A 15,393-nucleotide genomic window follows, 5' to 3' on the forward strand; every position below is an offset into this window, starting at 1 on the left:
AGGGCCAGGAAACCAAAGCTTGAAGAGAGAGTGACGGTCTCCCAGAGCCCACTTAGCCTCAGCCCCAGGGCTGTGTCCACGCTGGTCCTGGCTCCAGTGAGCCAGTTCTCTCCCGTGATGCCTGTAAGGGCTCCAGTGGTGATGGAGGTAGCTGGAGAGAACAAGGCTGCCTTAACTCTCCCTCCCTGAGAAGGCTCAACGGGGAACATTTTAGGCATCAGGACATTCCAGGGAGCATCTTCCAGGGACCCCTCCTACACCCTGCCCTGCCCTGGCTCTCTAGTGAGAAATTGCAGTTGCTTGGACAGTGGGGCTGACCCAGGACAAATGCATATATTAGGCTGGTCTTTGGGGTGCTGGGGTGGGGGCAGGGGCATTTCAGGGATAGGAAGGAGAGGCCTGTGTGTTCCAGAATACAGAGGAACCTGGTGCCGGCCACAGTCACCCCTATGTGATGATCTTTCTACCCGCCCTCTTTGATGTCTTGGTGCTGGCTGCTGTCTTTGGCCAGGTAAGCTCATGGTCTGGGCTCCTGGGGTCCCCTCACTGGGCCTCCCCACTGCCTGCAGGTAGAGGAGCCTTCAGGCCAGGACTATCCTTGGTCCCCCTTCCAGGTCATGGGTTCAAAGACCATTCCTGGGTTCCACCACTGCCAAGCCTCAATGGTGTCCTGATGGGCACAGGAGCGACTGGGGCTTTCTGGGTTAAGACCCTTGCCTATCCCTGTGTTCCTCCCTGCACTAGGGGGGCTGCAGGAGTCAGCCTCAGTCTCTGCCCTGGGAGCCTGCCTTACCTTGCCCTGGGGGCCCCACACCTGCCCTGGAAGACCCCCCACACCCAGTGGCTCTGATCCACTGTAGAGCACCAGGGCCTCCGTTGCTCACACCCTCTGGCCTGAGGCTGACTGGCTTTGTGGCTGGGTTCGGGGGGTCAGGGAGGCGGGTGGGCCTTGCCCTCAGCAGCCCCCATTCCCACTCCAACCCCTTTTCAGTCTTCCTCCTCTTGTGGACTTTACCCTCGGGCTCCCCCAGCTCCTCACACCATATGACCGTCTAAGTATCTAGAAATCAATTTTTTAAATACCAACTTTGGATTGCTTCCTGACTTTTCCATACCCCCAAAGGGCCAGCGTTTCTCTTAGGACTGACAGTCCCTCCAGCCCTACTGGGCCAGACCAGGCGGGCGTAAGGGTGCCCCTGCCTCAGCCCTCTTTGGGGCGGGCTTCTGTCCCCTTCCTGCTGCCTCTGTAGCTGAGTTCCTGCCCCAGGGAGAGAAACTTAACCCAGCTCTGTGGGGATGAAGATGCCCTGCAAAGCGCCACGGGAGGGCTGCCAGGCTGCCGTGTTCTGCTGTCTGAGGCCCGCCGTGCTGGGCCATGCCCAGAGCTGGCCTGAGTGCCCCCACCTCCGTGGGCTCTGTGATGTGTATGTACAGGATCACACCTTGCCCTTTCCTCCTGTCTGATCCTTCCCTATCTCCCCACCCCAACCCCATGCCCTGTGTGTGAGCACCCAGTTCACTCTCATTCCTCCCTCTCCAAAGTGTGGTCCCTGGCAGCATGAGTGGCAGGAGGGTCAGCAGAGTCTGCGGACCCCCGAGCTGTGCCTAAGTCCTCTGTGTGGTCTAGCTGTGTGTGCTGGGGGAGGCTCTTGGCCACCATTTCCCCCTCTGTAAATGAGACCGATAGCTGTGGCATGGAGGGCGGGAGGCTGGTGTGAGTGCCAAGCACTTGGAGCAGGGCCCTGAGTGAGCATGGACGCGGGAGCAGGGGTGTTCCTCGACTTTATGCACCTTGGGGATGGGAGTGGGGCTCCCCGCGTGGGTTGACAAGGCATTGCTTTCCCCCACCCCACCTCTGTCCCAGCCCTGCAAGTCCAGTCCTTGGGGGTTTCGGAGGGAAGAAGCCCTGGCTGTGTGACCTCCGGCTGGACCCTGGCCCTCTCTGGCTCTGAGCTCCGGGGAAAGTCAGTGGTGTTGGAACTCCGGATTCATTTCTCAGGGTTGAGGCACTGTCTGTGGAAGCCGTGGGGCAAGGTGAAGGCGGGGAGAGGAGAGGTTTGGAGTTCGGGTTTCAGCAGAGGGAACAGCAGCGTGAGGGGTCACCTCTGTGTAGAGGAAAGGGAATGAAGGCCAGGAGTGAGGAATGAGTGTGAGTGCACCCAGGACGGTGCTGCGTCTCCTCCCACATCCACCTGGCCCTGGGGGAGGGAGAAGAGAGGCCACGAGACAAAGGGGAAACTGAGTTGGGTCCACACATGTCCTTCCAGGACCTGGAGGCGCCACTGTCTGGCCCTCATGCAGTGGGAAGTGGGGGAAGGAAGATTCCCTCCCCACCCCTCCTGTTCTCTGTCCCAGGTCTCCTGGCCTCCCGTGCTCCTAAGTTCAGTCTCTGTCGGCCCCCAGTATCATTTCTAGGGTTGGTGGGAGGCAGTGGGGAATAGGCGAGGGGTAGCTGGGGCCTGCTTGGGGGAGTCTGATTGACTGCCTGGGCCACTGCCCACAGTAGTGGGGAGCTTTTCTGGCTCACTGACTGCACTACCCAGGCACTGCCAATGACAGCCCCCGGGGAATGTTTGCAAAAGGCCTTGGCGGGAAGGGGGTGGTGGCAGTGGTGGACCCCACCCAGAACAAACACCTGGGGTGGGGTCAAGGAGAACCGCCCCCCCACTTACCTGTCTGGAGAGGGTCCTCTGTACGACACTGTGTGCTTCTATGCCCCCAGGCTGAACACCCTGAGGCATGCCCTCCACTTTAGGACAAGAAGGGTGGGGACACTGGGATCAGGCCCAGCCCCCTGGCCCCAAACCCTGCAGCGCCAGCTAGAGGATGAGGAGATGCTGGGCTTGGGTGGGGGAATCAGGGGTGTAAAGGGGCCTGCTCACCCCTCAGCTTGGCTTAAAGGCTCAAGAGGTTAAAGGCTTAGCCTGCCCCTCAGGAAGGCGCCAGGGCCCAGCCAGACACTCACCAGGACAAGGGCCAGTGTGACAAGCAGGAGGCCTAGGATGAGGAGAGCCACGGCATAGCCAGGGATGGAGGCATCCAGTGGACTAGAGACGTCAGGGCTGGGGGTGCCTGGAGCAGAGCAAGAAGGCCATGGCCAGGCGGGGCCCTGCCTCCCAGACTTCTGAGAAGGCAGAATCTGGGCCCAGAAGGTGCTGCAGGACCAGGGAGCTGGGGCTAGGAGCACCTTGGAGGGCTCCATGAGGAGGGGAGGCAGGCTTCAGATCAGGGCATGTGGAGGCAGCGAGCCCAAGGGAGGAGGCAGATGGACAGAGGGAGGGGGCCTGCAGAAGGAAGGAGGTACTGACCGAGGTCTGGGATGACCATCTCCACCAAGAGGCCCTCTGCCTCCCCCAGGGTGTGCAGACCCTGGCGCAAACGGTTCCACATGAGAGCCTGGGCTGGCGCCGCCCTGAAGAAGGTGGCACCCATTCTGGCGGTCAGTGGGTCCGGCCTGGTGGGAGGATCATCACAGACTTCAGGGGGCCTGGGCAGCCTTAGGGGACTAGGGGAAGTCACCTCTTCCAGCCTCCTGCCCTCAATCCCAGAACCCTGGTCTGAGCCCTGGGTCACCCAGGGCCACCCTGGACCCACCGGAATTCCTCCACCACCACTTGGTAAAAGTTCTGCAGAGGCCTGAGCACGAGGGTCAGCTGGGGGTTCAGGAGAGGATGAAGAGGGTCACAGCTCTACCAGAGTCTTGTCCAGTCATCCCCCATCTTCCCGAGGCCTCTTTCCCGACCCCCGACTTCATCCCGCCACTTTACCCATCTTGTCAGTTGCCCCTGAAGTGCCTAGAACTCAAGGCTGGTTTTGTCCTCCAAGGCCTTGGTATAGGGCTGGCCCAGGATCTGCAGCCAAACTTCATACAGCACCAACTCTGCCTTCTCCCCTAGAGTGATGGGGGTGGAGGTGGCATCAGCCTGCGCCCCCTCTCCTGGAAGCCCTGGAATGGGACACACACCCAAGCTCTAATGCTCCATCCAGGGGTCAGCCACCGCTGGTCTAAAAACCAAATTTCTTTTTTTTTTTTTTTTTAAAAAAAAAAACAAATTTCTTGCTGCCTGCTTTTGTGTGGCCCATGAGCTAAGAATGGCTTTTACATGTTTAAATGATTGAAAACATGGAAAGTAGAATCGTATCTTGTGACACATGAGAAGTACGTGACATGCAAACTTCCACGTCCATAAAGAAAGTTTTCCAGGAATGTGGCCGCGCTCATTTGTTGACATGTTGCCTAGGGCTGCTTTCTTGCTACAGGGGAGGGTTTGAGTCGGTGGTGACGGAGACCCAGTGGCCTGCAGAGCCTTAAAGAGTTCCCATCTGGCCCTTTACAGAAAACGCTTGCTAACCCCTGCACTGATCCATCTAATGGATTACACTGCTCACTCCAAAGAGTTGATCCTAGTAGGAAATGTTGCTGATAATTTAACAGCTGCTGCTTTTATGTTTTATTTTGTCCCTGCTCTGGCGGGAGACACGTAAGAAAATTCACTCCCTGGGAGGAGGTCATGGTGGGGCTGTGGCCATCAACGGTGAAGCCTCTTTAAAAGGACACATGGGGAGCTCTACCATCTGCTGAGAGGGTTGTGATGGGCCCTCTGTGTTGAGGAATGAAGAGGGAACGCTGCCTGTCTGCTGGGAGCTGGCTTTCTGGGGAGCAGAAGAGATGGTGGTTCGGGCTTGTGGAGGCAGAGGCCCAAACCAATCTGGTCTCTGGGGCTGCCGGCAGGGAGAGTAGTTGTGTAGGAGTGGGTGCAGGAGCAGAGCCCGAAGGAGGGCACTCCTGACCGCACCCCCAGGAGGCTGTGGTGGTGGAGGTGTGGCAGCACTGTAGGAGGACCAGCGCCTTCTGTGGCTGAGGGGTCCTCGGAGAGCAGCTCCGGGCTGTGTGTGGCTGGAGGGGACTGATTTGGCCCAGTGCTCTCCTAACTGGGGTGTGGAACGGCTCTCCCTGTTTGAATGGCACGAGCTTGCAGAAGTCATCCTATCAGGAGGCCCCAAGAGGAGATATGGGCTTCTTACAGGCCCTGCACTGGGGCAGAGCTGAGGGCTTTTGCCCCTGACTTGGTGGGACAGATCTTGTCACGCATGTGAGGACTCAGTGAGGTCCTGGGCAATCAGGGAGGTGACGGGACCCTCTCATCCCTCTGATCCTGACTGCTTCTCGCCTCTGTCCAGCTCCTTGCTAAAGCTCTATGCCTCATCCTCTCTGTGGCCCCAACACATGAGCAAGTATTGTCTGAAGGAAATTCTGCCCATTCTCTAGAAGGGGCACACCAAGGTTTAGAGAGGGAAAGAGCCTGCTGGCCCAGAGACACACAGGGATTGCAGCCCCGACTCACCATTGGCCACGATGCTGGATTTCTGGAGGATGGGATCTGTTACGTTTTGGGCCAAGTGATTAGCCAGGCCTTGGAGGTGGGTGGTGATGGGAGTCTGGAACTTGTATTCGATATAAACACCCACCCACTGGTCCGCATTGCTAGAGAAGCACAAGGGGAGAGTGCAGGGGTCACAAGCTCTTTGCCAGCATGTTTCTAGAAGCAGGTAGAGTCCCCAAAAATGCACACCCTCTGGCGTGGGGGCTCCCTACCTCCTAGGCAGAGCTAGCTTACACAGCCAAGCTACAGCTACCTGGGGCAAAGTCCTTTCCCAGCTAGCCCCAAACCTACACCCCCACATCCTGGTTCTGGGTCACAGAGCTGCCTCCTTCTGCCCCAGGGCAGCCCCCAAGAGAGCAGCAGGGCAGGCTGGGTGGACGGGAGGGGGACTCGACCCACCTGAAGAGGAGCAGGGGCCTCTCCTGGGGACTCGCCTTGTAGAATCCTGACACCACCGGTGTGACCTGTGGGAAACCCTGGAGGTCGGGGCGGGCCTGGGAGCTGTCTCTCCTGAGACCCAGTGTGGGATGGGCACCAGGTGAGGCGGGAGACAGGACCTGGGAGGGAGCACACCCTTAAACACGGTGCCCTGGGTAGGAGTGTCTGCTTACAGATCCTGGCTGTGTTCCCATTCGGACAGAGTCACCTCCTCCTTCAGAGAACCCTCTCCCCCAGGATGTGGTGCCCTCTATGACTGCCTTCCCCCGTAGTGCCACGGCTGGGTGCTGCCTCCATGCTGGGAGGCCTGCTTTCAAGGGAGGCATAGTGAGCGTCCTCACTATGCCACCTCACCTGTTGAAGGATCTGCCTTTCCAGCAGGACAAAGGAAACAGAACCCGGTATGAGGAGCTGCGGCAGGAAGGGCCTCATGGCTGTGAAGCGGATGCTGATGGTCTCCCGGGCCAAGGTGATCAGGTCGGCCCCTGTAGAGCCATGGGTGGGAGTTCCAGAGGCACCAGGACCCTCCTCGCCCACCACACCACCAGGTGCTTTGGGGTCAGGGCAGGAGTTGGATCCCTCTAGGAAGTCCACCCAGTGCTCCCCCTGGGCAGGTGAAAAGGCACTGCGGTAGGGGCGGCTGGGGATGGGACTCACCATCAGAGGTGAGGCTGTTCTCAGACAATGAGAGGTTTCCCAGCATGTGCCCTGAGGTCTTCACTTTGCGATACAAAGCCCAGAGGACTTCAGAGGGAGAGGGGCCTGGGGCACGGCCCCCAAATACAAGGGAGGCGTTCACTGCTACAGAGCTAGGCCTGTGGGGGCAGAGCCACATCCTCAGCCAGGGCCAGTGGGGGCATGAGGGGTCCTGTGCACCCGGTGGGGGCCTGGCTGGTGCACGAGTTGGCATCCCAAGGGAGGGAAGTCCACAGGGGAAGTCATGGGCCACACAGAGAAGAGCCTCCCTGTGTAACTCAAGGCAAGTCACCTCACCCCTCTGGGCCTCAGCTGCCACCTCAGTAAAAGGGAGATAATGATCCCTTTCCCAGAGGATTGCTGTGAGGCCTGAATGACTCAGCCACCAGCATCCACAGCAGGCACTCAGTGAAACTGAGTTCCCTTGGACACCCCAACAAGCCAGCTGTCATGGGAATACCATGAATCCCACCCAGGGAGCACCCAGGGCAGGGTTACTCAGCCAGGCTGCAGCTGGCTGTGAGCTCTCAGGGTGATAATCTGGGTCACACTGAGAAAAACATTTTTGGCTGCATCACAAGGAGCAGGGGCTCTGGAGAGAGGGAGGTGACAGGCCTGGAGAATCTCTGAAAGCCAGTGGGAGACGGACCAATTGCCCATGGCCTGAGGAGGTAGCCTGGCCTCAGTAAGGCACTGAAGGAGCTTTTGGAGAGAGACTAGGAAACAAATAAGAATCCAGAATAACTTTTGTCCTTCCCCTGAGCACTTGTGTGCTGTGCATCTTGGGAGTGGGGAGAGAAAACTTCTCTTCAGGCCCAGGGCAGGGAAGTCATAGAAGGCTTCCATTTATTAAAAGGGAAAACTGTCTGAGCAGCTCAGGAGCACGGCCTGGAGAGAGAGTGAGCTTCCTGTCACTGGGAGCATTCGAGCCTTTAAATTACTTACAGGATTCGAAGCCCACACTGAGCTCACAACTCAAGTGGGGCTGCAGCGATTTGGACCTTCACAGCCTTTCTCATGGCATGGCAGGGCTGCTCTCCGCTGGCAAATGTGGTCTCGGGTCTCCCTCAACATCCTCTTCCCCCAGATCCTTAGAGTGGAGGGCCCTGCCCAAGGGATTTGCATCGGTTTGCATGTCATTTACACGCCTGCTGCCGTTGCTGCCCCTGCCTTCCCCGCTGCACTCAGACAACGCCTGACGTTCCTGCTCAAATCCTGCAGCTGGAATCAGGGCTCAGGGCAGGCCAAAGGGCATCTGAGGTCACACAGCATAGCCAGTGGCAGAATCAGACGTGGGCCTCCTCCCTGCCTGTCCAGGGCTCTTCCTGCCTCTGTCCCCAGGTGCTCCTGAACAGGGGGTGGGACGGGCAGGGCTAGGCATCTGGGACAGTGCCCTTGTGGCTGAGAAGGGTCAGAGCAGCTGGTGGGTGATGGGTGGGCCCTGAGAGTCATGTGCACTCACCTGAAGACCAGGACACCGATGCCCTGGAAGCCAGGGAAGGCCTCATGGTAGAGGGGCTGGAGCTGAGGATGGGCAGAAGCATGGAAGGCCGGCATGTGCCACCCCCTACCTTCCCTCCTGCCATAACCCACCCCCTCTCTGACCCTACCACCTACCCTCGTCCACCCTCCATCATCTTGGCATGGTCCCTGCAATGATCCCTCACGGACCACCTCGGAGTCCCAGGCCCTGCCCAAGCTGTTCCTCACACAGTGGCCAGAGATAACCTGCCAGTCATCCTCTGCTGAAAGCCTCAAGGTCTGTCTGGGCGTCGTGGCTCACGCCTGTAATCCCAACACTTTGGGAGGCTGAGGCGGGAGGATTGCTTGAGCCCAGGAGTTCAAGACCAGCCTGGGCAACATGACGAAATCCCTTCTCTACCAAAAATACCAAAATTAGCCAGGCATGGTAGTGTGTACCTGTAGTCCCAGCTACTTGGGAAGCTGAGGTGGGAGGATGGTTTGAGCCCAGGAGGCAGAGGCTGCAGCAAACACCCAGCCTTCCTAGGTTTTTTCCTCTCTGCCATTTTCTTGAAAATCGCTCTCCAGTGCAGTCATTCTCAGCTCTGCACTGGACAGCTGCCGTGTTGGCCTGCCATCCAGACCTCTTTCACCTGGACGACTACCCTACTCCTAACAGGCCTCTCCTTTTCCCTCTCCCACCCCTGTTCCAAATGCTTCTCCTTACAGCCCCTCTCCCCGGTATCCCTCGGCCTCTGCTGCCTCCAACCACCTCTTCACCTCAGGGTCATCACAGGTGCTGTTCTCTGCCTAGAAAGCCCCTCTGTGTTTCATCTGGCCACCTTCTGTGTCCCAGTTAAAATTCCCAGTTCTCAGAAAAGTGTTGTCTGGGCAGCCCCCTCTCCCCAGCAGCCCCCTCTCGCTGCCTCTCCTGTCTGCACTTCCCCTTTCCACAGCTTATCACAACTACGATGACATCTGGATTCATTTGATCACTCCTTGTAGGGCTGTCTTCTCCTCCAGACTGCAGGCTCCCTGAGGGCAGGGGCCATGCTTGCTTTGCTTACTGTGGTGTTCCCAGCACTTAGCACCATACCTGGTACAGTAGGTGCTCAGTTAGTGGTAGGAAGAAATGAGCTAGTTGAATAAATGAAGGGATGAACCAAGAAATTAATGGACAGAGACTCAGAGATCCCCCTGGATGCCAGGCAAGAAATGGCACTTGCTGGCTAGGGCACCCATGGTTCCAGAACCAATGCGGAGGCGGATTTGGTTTTGGCTGCAGGAACTCTGCCTCACTTTGCCTTACTGGCCACCTGCGTGATTGAGGAGGGGCCCTCACCTGGTGGCGGATGATCTTACGCAGCAGCTGGTGCTTCCAGGAGGCAGGGTTCAAGAGTGCAGCCGAGAAGGCTTCATTGGTGATTGTGAAGGTCACGGAGCGGGTCATGTGACTGGGTCCTGGGGTAGAGGAGACTGAGTCCTGGAATAAGAAGGTCTGGCTGCAATGAGGCAGGGTGGAAGACTGGATGGGGTCAGCACCCCCAGGGACCCTTGGGGAGCTGGGGCTGGGTGGGGCAGAGGGAAGGCTGGAGGAACATCTGAGAGGGAAGGTGGCTGTGGTGGCTGGGCTGGCAGGGACCCCTGGCCCAGGCTGGACTGTCCCCTGAAGAGTGGCTGGCTCTGCAACCATCAAGGGTGGTAGGGTGGGTGGGAGGCTGGAGGTATCAGTGGGAGAATCTGTGCTTGCGCGTGGGAACAGACACAGAAGGGTCTGCAGAGGTTCTGGCTCTAGTACTTACAGGGGAAACTGGGGCCAGGATTGGGGATAGTGATGCAGTTGGTGACTGAAATGGCCATTGTGGTGGGGAAAGTGACAGTGACAGCGGCAAAGATGGAACAATGGGTAGTGGGGACGAGGACGGCGCCAACACAGGTGAGAGGCGTGGGGAGAAGGACAATGATGGTTGTGAAGGTGGTGCTGCTGAGGGCGATGGCAATGTCAAAGGAACACTGGGCCCCGGGCCCCGGTTGGAAGCCACAGCCTCTCTGGGTGACCCTGAATCCCCTATGAGGACTGGGGAGGTCATGGCCAACCCTGACCACCCTGGACCTACAGGGGTAAGAGGCTCTGTGACAGCCAACGTGTTAACGATCGACGCAAGCACAAATGGGCTGGGGGGTTCTGAGGACACAGCCTTCCCCGTGGTCCCTGGAGGCAATGTCAGTGATGAGGAGGCTTCTGGGCCAAAGCTGCTAGCCCCTGACGCAGACAGCATCCAGGCATGGGGACTGAAGGTGTGCCTGCTCGGGAGCCAGGGCATCCGCGCTGGGGATCCCGATATGGGTGCAGAGGTGGTGGGGGCAGAGGATGTTCCATCTGGCTGCTGGGTGGGTCTGGGGGTGCCAGAGGTCCTCAGGGTTGCAGGGGCAGGAGCATGAATTGTCACAGACAACCCAGGGGCCCCACTGGACTTTTGCCCAGACTCGAGATGCCTTGGGCCAAGAGAAGGTGGTGGTGGTAATGTGGCAGCAATCTCTGGAGATCCAGGGACCAACGTCTCCTCTGCAGGTCCAGCCACAGGTCCAGCCACAAGTCCAGCCACAGAGGACACTGGCTGGGATTCAGGGGTTCTGTGGGCTATAGGCCAGGCCAGTGCTGATGGGGCTGGTCCAGGTGGGGCCCTGCCTGGGAACTCAGCAGTTCCTGAAGGGACAGGCTGGTCCGAGGAGGAATCCAAAGACAAGGCAAGAGGAGCTTCCTGGTCCCCAGATACCTCAGGAGAGAGGGCTTCTGCCCTTGTGCTAGGAGCCTCCCCTTTCCTCTCCACTGAGAGAGAGACTACATCAACAATGGCTGGCAGGATGTTCAGTGACAGGAGTGTCTTTTTGCTGTTGCCTTGCAAAGCAGACGTGCCAGGGACTGAGGGAGGCCAACCGGGGTCTTTGTGAGTAGAAGGAAGGTTCAGGGCGGAAGCTGAGACCATCCAGAGAGCTGCAAACAGGAGAGGCCTGTTCTGCCTGCCACCCGGGGGGCTGGGGGTGGGACTGCCCACAGCCTGTCAGACACCACACCCTCCCTGCCACCTCCCTCGTTTGGGAAGGGGCCTGCGGAGATCCAAACCCTGGCCCAGCTCCGGCCCCAAACCACTGAGCTACCCCAGGAAAACGTGCTGATCCTAACCCACCAGAGCTGAGGGAAGCAGGAGGGGACCCTGACACTCCTCAAGGACCCCTCCCTGTGCCTCCCACCTCAACACCACCCATCGCAGGGTCCCTCCCCAAGGGCCTCAAGAGCTCCCCAGGGCGATGCTGTCTCCAGGCTGGGGGCCCTGGACTGTTCTGTTTGAATGACCTGTGAGGTACAGGCCAGCCTGAGGGTGCCGGGAAGTGCTGCGCAATCCTCATCATAAGACAAGGCTGTTGCCTTATCACATCCTCAGAACATAGGAGGCTGACAGCTGGACCTAAAAGTATTCTGTGGGGAGGGCGGTGGGCAGCTCTGAAAGCCTTGGGGGCTAATTCCACACCTACCTGCAAGTGTACACTGAGACCCATGCGGGGTCTGCCCTGTGCCAGGCTCCCCAAAGCTGGTCACCCCGAGTGCCCTCTGGGAGCCCCAAGCCTGGGGGACTGAGGAGTGGACCCTGGCCACGTCTTGGTATCCCCCAGGCTGTTCATGGCCAGACCCACATGAGGACAATGAAGGCCAACCCAGATGCGGAAATTGATTGAGAAGGAGGACCCCTGGCCCAGGCCCAGCCCGCCCCACCCTACTCCCTTACCAGCCAGGAGAATCCCAGCAGCCAGAAGCCACTGCACGCCCATGCTGAAGGCTCTCTAGGCTTCTAAGGCTTCAGAAGCAGGTGGCAAACACGAAGACACTCTCGAATTTCCCTTCAAGAAAGGACTGATGTTGCCCAGCCTTTCCCACATTTCCACCCCTGTGGCTGGGGGTGCAAGCCTGGCTGCCCTAACTCGCCAGGTGGTCTCCAGCAAAGCCCTTGACCTCTGGGGCTGCAGAGTCTTGAATGGGGGCGGCCTGTGCCTGCCCCACAGCCTGGGAGGTTATGGGCCTGAAAACACATCGAGGAGGAGTTCAGAGTCCTATCCAGTCTTCAAATGGAGGTGGTGACCATGCCGGTGATGGGGGTATGTGTGTGGGTTTGGGTGTGATGTGGAATGACTGTGGTGAGTGTAGATGTGAGGACAGTGGCTGCAGGGATGCTGGAGGTGCTGATTGTGGCTGTGGTGGGAGCTCTGTGTCCAGGTGGCATGGAGCTCACTGGGGAGGGGTTGGTCCTTGTCCCATCCCCTGGCCAGCTCCTGTCCCAGTTTGGTCCTGCTCCTATTCCATCAGGCTGCGTGGGGGTTTGGAGAGGGGAAGATCAGAAGAGAACAGTCCCCCTCCCGCAGCACTTTTCCCTTGTGGAATCCTGATCAGAGCCCTGGACTGGTCAGGGTGAGTGTGGAGGTGGGTGCGCCTGGGTAGAACCATCCTTCCCGGGTCCCCTGCGCATTCCTCTCATGCCCCTGCCCCCTCCCCAGCCTCCGACACATGAAAGGGCCATGGCAGCCCTAAGAGGCTTAGAGAGCTGCCAAAGGACAGGCAGGGCGGGAGGCTGGCGCCTCGTGGGATGGCTCAGGTCTCAGACCTAGCCTCCCACCCCACCTGCTGGGGTCCTGGGGAGTTTCCAAAGCCTCTCCCACCATGCTCCTGACATCTGTGTGACCCTGCCGTGATTTGTCCCAGGTCACCAGAGCCTCCTCTGGTGGGAAGATAATGGCTGGAAACCTTCAGTAGGAAATCAGACCTGGAGAGGGCCTTGGCCAGACTCCTGTCCTCCCCACCCAGCTCCTTCTACCTGGATACCCCTTCCCTCATCTCCTGGGTCCTCATCTCCTGTCCCCTCCAGATCAGGCTGGCTGGAGCCAAAGCTGGGGGGCAGGGCTGTCTCCCCTCCCTGTTGGAGCTATTTTCCAAGCGTTGGGGAAAGCAATCCTCCACAACCCACCCCTCCACCGCAAGGCGTGTAACCCAGGCTGCACACACCTCCCAAAGCAGCCCCAGTTCACTACAACTCATCTGTTTGGAAACCTTGCATCCTCCGCTGTTTCCTGGCTCCTCTGGGAGAAGCTGTTAAGGAGCCAGCCTGGCCAGGTTGGGGTGGGGACGGATGGCTTCCCAAGGACAGGGAGGGAGGCTTGGGCCTTTGGCAACTTCTACCTCGAGTCCTGGTTTCATTGGCCCCATTATCCCCCAAGCCCTTCCACGGGCCACCCATCTAGGGGCCCGTGACCCCATCTCCAGGACAGTCAACCCACTCTAGCACCCCCATTCTGCCTCCCTTCCCTGTGCCCCCAGAATGCCCAGGTCTCACCTGGTAGACCTGGTGCTGCTGAGAAGCCTCTGTCTGTGGAGGCGCTGGTGTCCCACAGAGGAGGGGTGAAAGCAGCATCAGCACCCTCTGCCCAACCCCTGCTGGGCCTGGAAGGGCCACCCCTTTCCCTGGCACACTCAGGGCCAGGAAATCTGCTCTCTGATGGCTCTGCCCACACCCTAGGACTCTGGGTCCTCATCTCCTGTCCCCTCCAGATCAGGCTGGCTGGAGCCAAAGCTGGGGGGCAGGGCTCTGGCATTGCTGGGCCTCTGCCGAGAGTCTGTCGGTGCTGAGGCCTGCTTGGCAACAGTGGGGAAAGCAGCAGCTCCCTGGGACATGATGAGCGATAAGGGACAGAAACACAACTGAAGGCCATTCCATGCCATCGGGCAGAGGGCTCAGGCTCCAGGAGTGGGGAGGTGATGCAGGAAGCCAGGCACATGCTCCCTTTTCCCACCAACACCCTCTCCTGACCAAGGACAATTTTGGAGAAAACTCAACCAAGAACTGGAGATCTGGGCTCTGTGTGGGCCAGGGTCAGGGTTCAGTCTATGTCTAAGATCAGGGCTCAGAGAATGGCCAGGATCAGGGCTAAGTCTGTGACAAGTGTCAGGACTCAGTGTGGGGTCAGGGATAGGCAAGTCTGGAATTTGAATGCGTGCCAGGCTAGACCTAGGCTCTCTCTCACACTGTTCTTCCCCTGCCCTAGCCTCTCATCAGAGGGCATCCAAAGACCTGAAATAACCCGTCCTGATACCTGAAATAAATTGGATGGGAACTCTGGCCTCACATCGATAAATGTTTCAACAATAATACTTTGAAAACAGCTGCAGTGTGCAGGACAGGATGGGGGTTGGGCCCTGAGGGTTGGGTGATATTCCTCCTGTCATGAGCCAGCTTCAGCCCCCTGGGCCAGGACCTCCCTGGCCCTCCAGTCCATGACAGCATTCCCCTTCTCCTCTGAGCTCCAGAGCCTTGCCAGGCCTGCAGTCCAGCTGCAGTTACACCCTGCTGTGCCATGGTAGAGTCCTGCCCCTCTCCACACCCCTCCATGCGCCTCCCTGCACAGCTGAGCACAGAGGGGACCCTTCTCCCACTGACCGTTCAGGGCCTGGCTTCCCAGCTGCTCCATTCCACTTGGCTCCCTGGGGCAGGAGAAGGGGGCTGCACTGAGGGTCATCCTGTATCCCTCCTCCAGGGCCAGAGGAGGGGCTGTGTGGAACCCCAAAGGGTCCTGGAGAGTGGGGTGGCAGCGGGCAAGGTGGGGCCTCAAGGGGAGGAGCAGGACAGAAGCAGGTCACTCGGGGGCTGAACCAGGAAGACATTTGCCTAGACAAACGGGCCATGGGGCCAGCGGATGATGCACTTTGCCTGTGTACCTTCCAGGGCAGGCTTCCCTAGCTGCAGGGATGGGGAGCCAAGCTGGCCTGCTCTTTCCTGCCTCGCAGCCCAAGCTCCGGTGGAGGTGGGGCGGCATGCCATCTTACTCTCCTGTGTGGCCCTTGGCAAGTGCCTGCCAGATCCAGACCTTAATCTCCTATCTGTTACCTTACTCATCAGAGAGAAGTGCTCTGAAGGTCTGGGGGCCCAGGCCCCTTGATCAGGACAGAACTTGAGGCTCACAGGAAGAACAGGGAGAAAAGGGTTGGGGAACCTGGGACCTTGCACCTCGTCTGCAAATTCTGAATTCTCCATGTGGCATTCAAGGCCTCGGTGCTTCAGCTGCAGCCTGCCTTGCTGACCTCAGTCCCGGGGCTGGGTGGACCAGGAAGTGCTCACAGTCCCATCTCTCCCCCATCCCTCTGGTCACATGCCAGAGCCCTCCAGTTCCCTCCCTAACCCAGGGACCCAGCCAAGGCTCTCTGAGGGCCTGGGAAGGGTCTTGGGTTTACAGCCCTGCTCACTGCCTCATCACCCAGATATCCAGAATGGATGTCACACACATCTTCCAAGCAGGTTGAAAGGGTCAGAATTGTTCTGTGAGCTGCTGTGGGGGGCAAGGATGAGTGGATGTCCCTGCTGAACTAGGCAGA

The 15,393-nt window shown here is 58.8% G+C and overlaps 1 protein-coding gene across 1 annotated transcript; it reads right to left on the reverse strand.

Moving 5' to 3' along the window:
• Nucleotides 1-3,661: 3,661 nt before the first annotated feature.
• Nucleotides 3,662-6,632, reverse strand: LOC129013600 (taste receptor cell protein 1-like). Its single transcript, XM_054450016.1, has 5 exons — nucleotides 6,480-6,632; nucleotides 6,177-6,307; nucleotides 5,784-5,848; nucleotides 5,346-5,485; nucleotides 3,662-3,892 (listed from the first exon to the last, which is right to left on the reverse strand). Exons 1-5 carry the CDS (start codon nucleotides 6,523-6,525, stop codon nucleotides 3,795-3,797), a joined length of 480 nt encoding a protein of 159 aa, XP_054305991.1. The 5' UTR covers nucleotides 6,526-6,632; the 3' UTR covers nucleotides 3,662-3,794.
• Nucleotides 6,633-15,393: the final 8,761 nt, after the last annotated feature.

Source organism: Pongo pygmaeus, chromosome 16 (assembly GCF_028885625.2).
Source record: "Pongo pygmaeus isolate AG05252 chromosome 16, NHGRI_mPonPyg2-v2.0_pri, whole genome shotgun sequence".
NCBI classification, from domain to species: Eukaryota; Metazoa; Chordata; class Mammalia; order Primates; family Hominidae; genus Pongo; species Pongo pygmaeus.

Coding starts and splice junctions, on each gene's coding strand:
- LOC129013600 (XM_054450016.1), bottom strand. CDS start 6,525: ATGCTGGGAAACCTCTCATTGTCTGAGAACAGCCTCACCTCTGATG. Junction 6,308..6,479: donor GAACAGCCTCACCTCTGATG/GTGAGTCCCATC, acceptor ATGGCTCTACAG/GGGCCGACCTGATCACCTTG. Junction 3,893..5,345: donor ATCCAGCATCGTGGCCAATG/GTGAGTCGGGGC, acceptor CCATCACTCTAG/GGGAGAAGGCAGAGTTGGTG.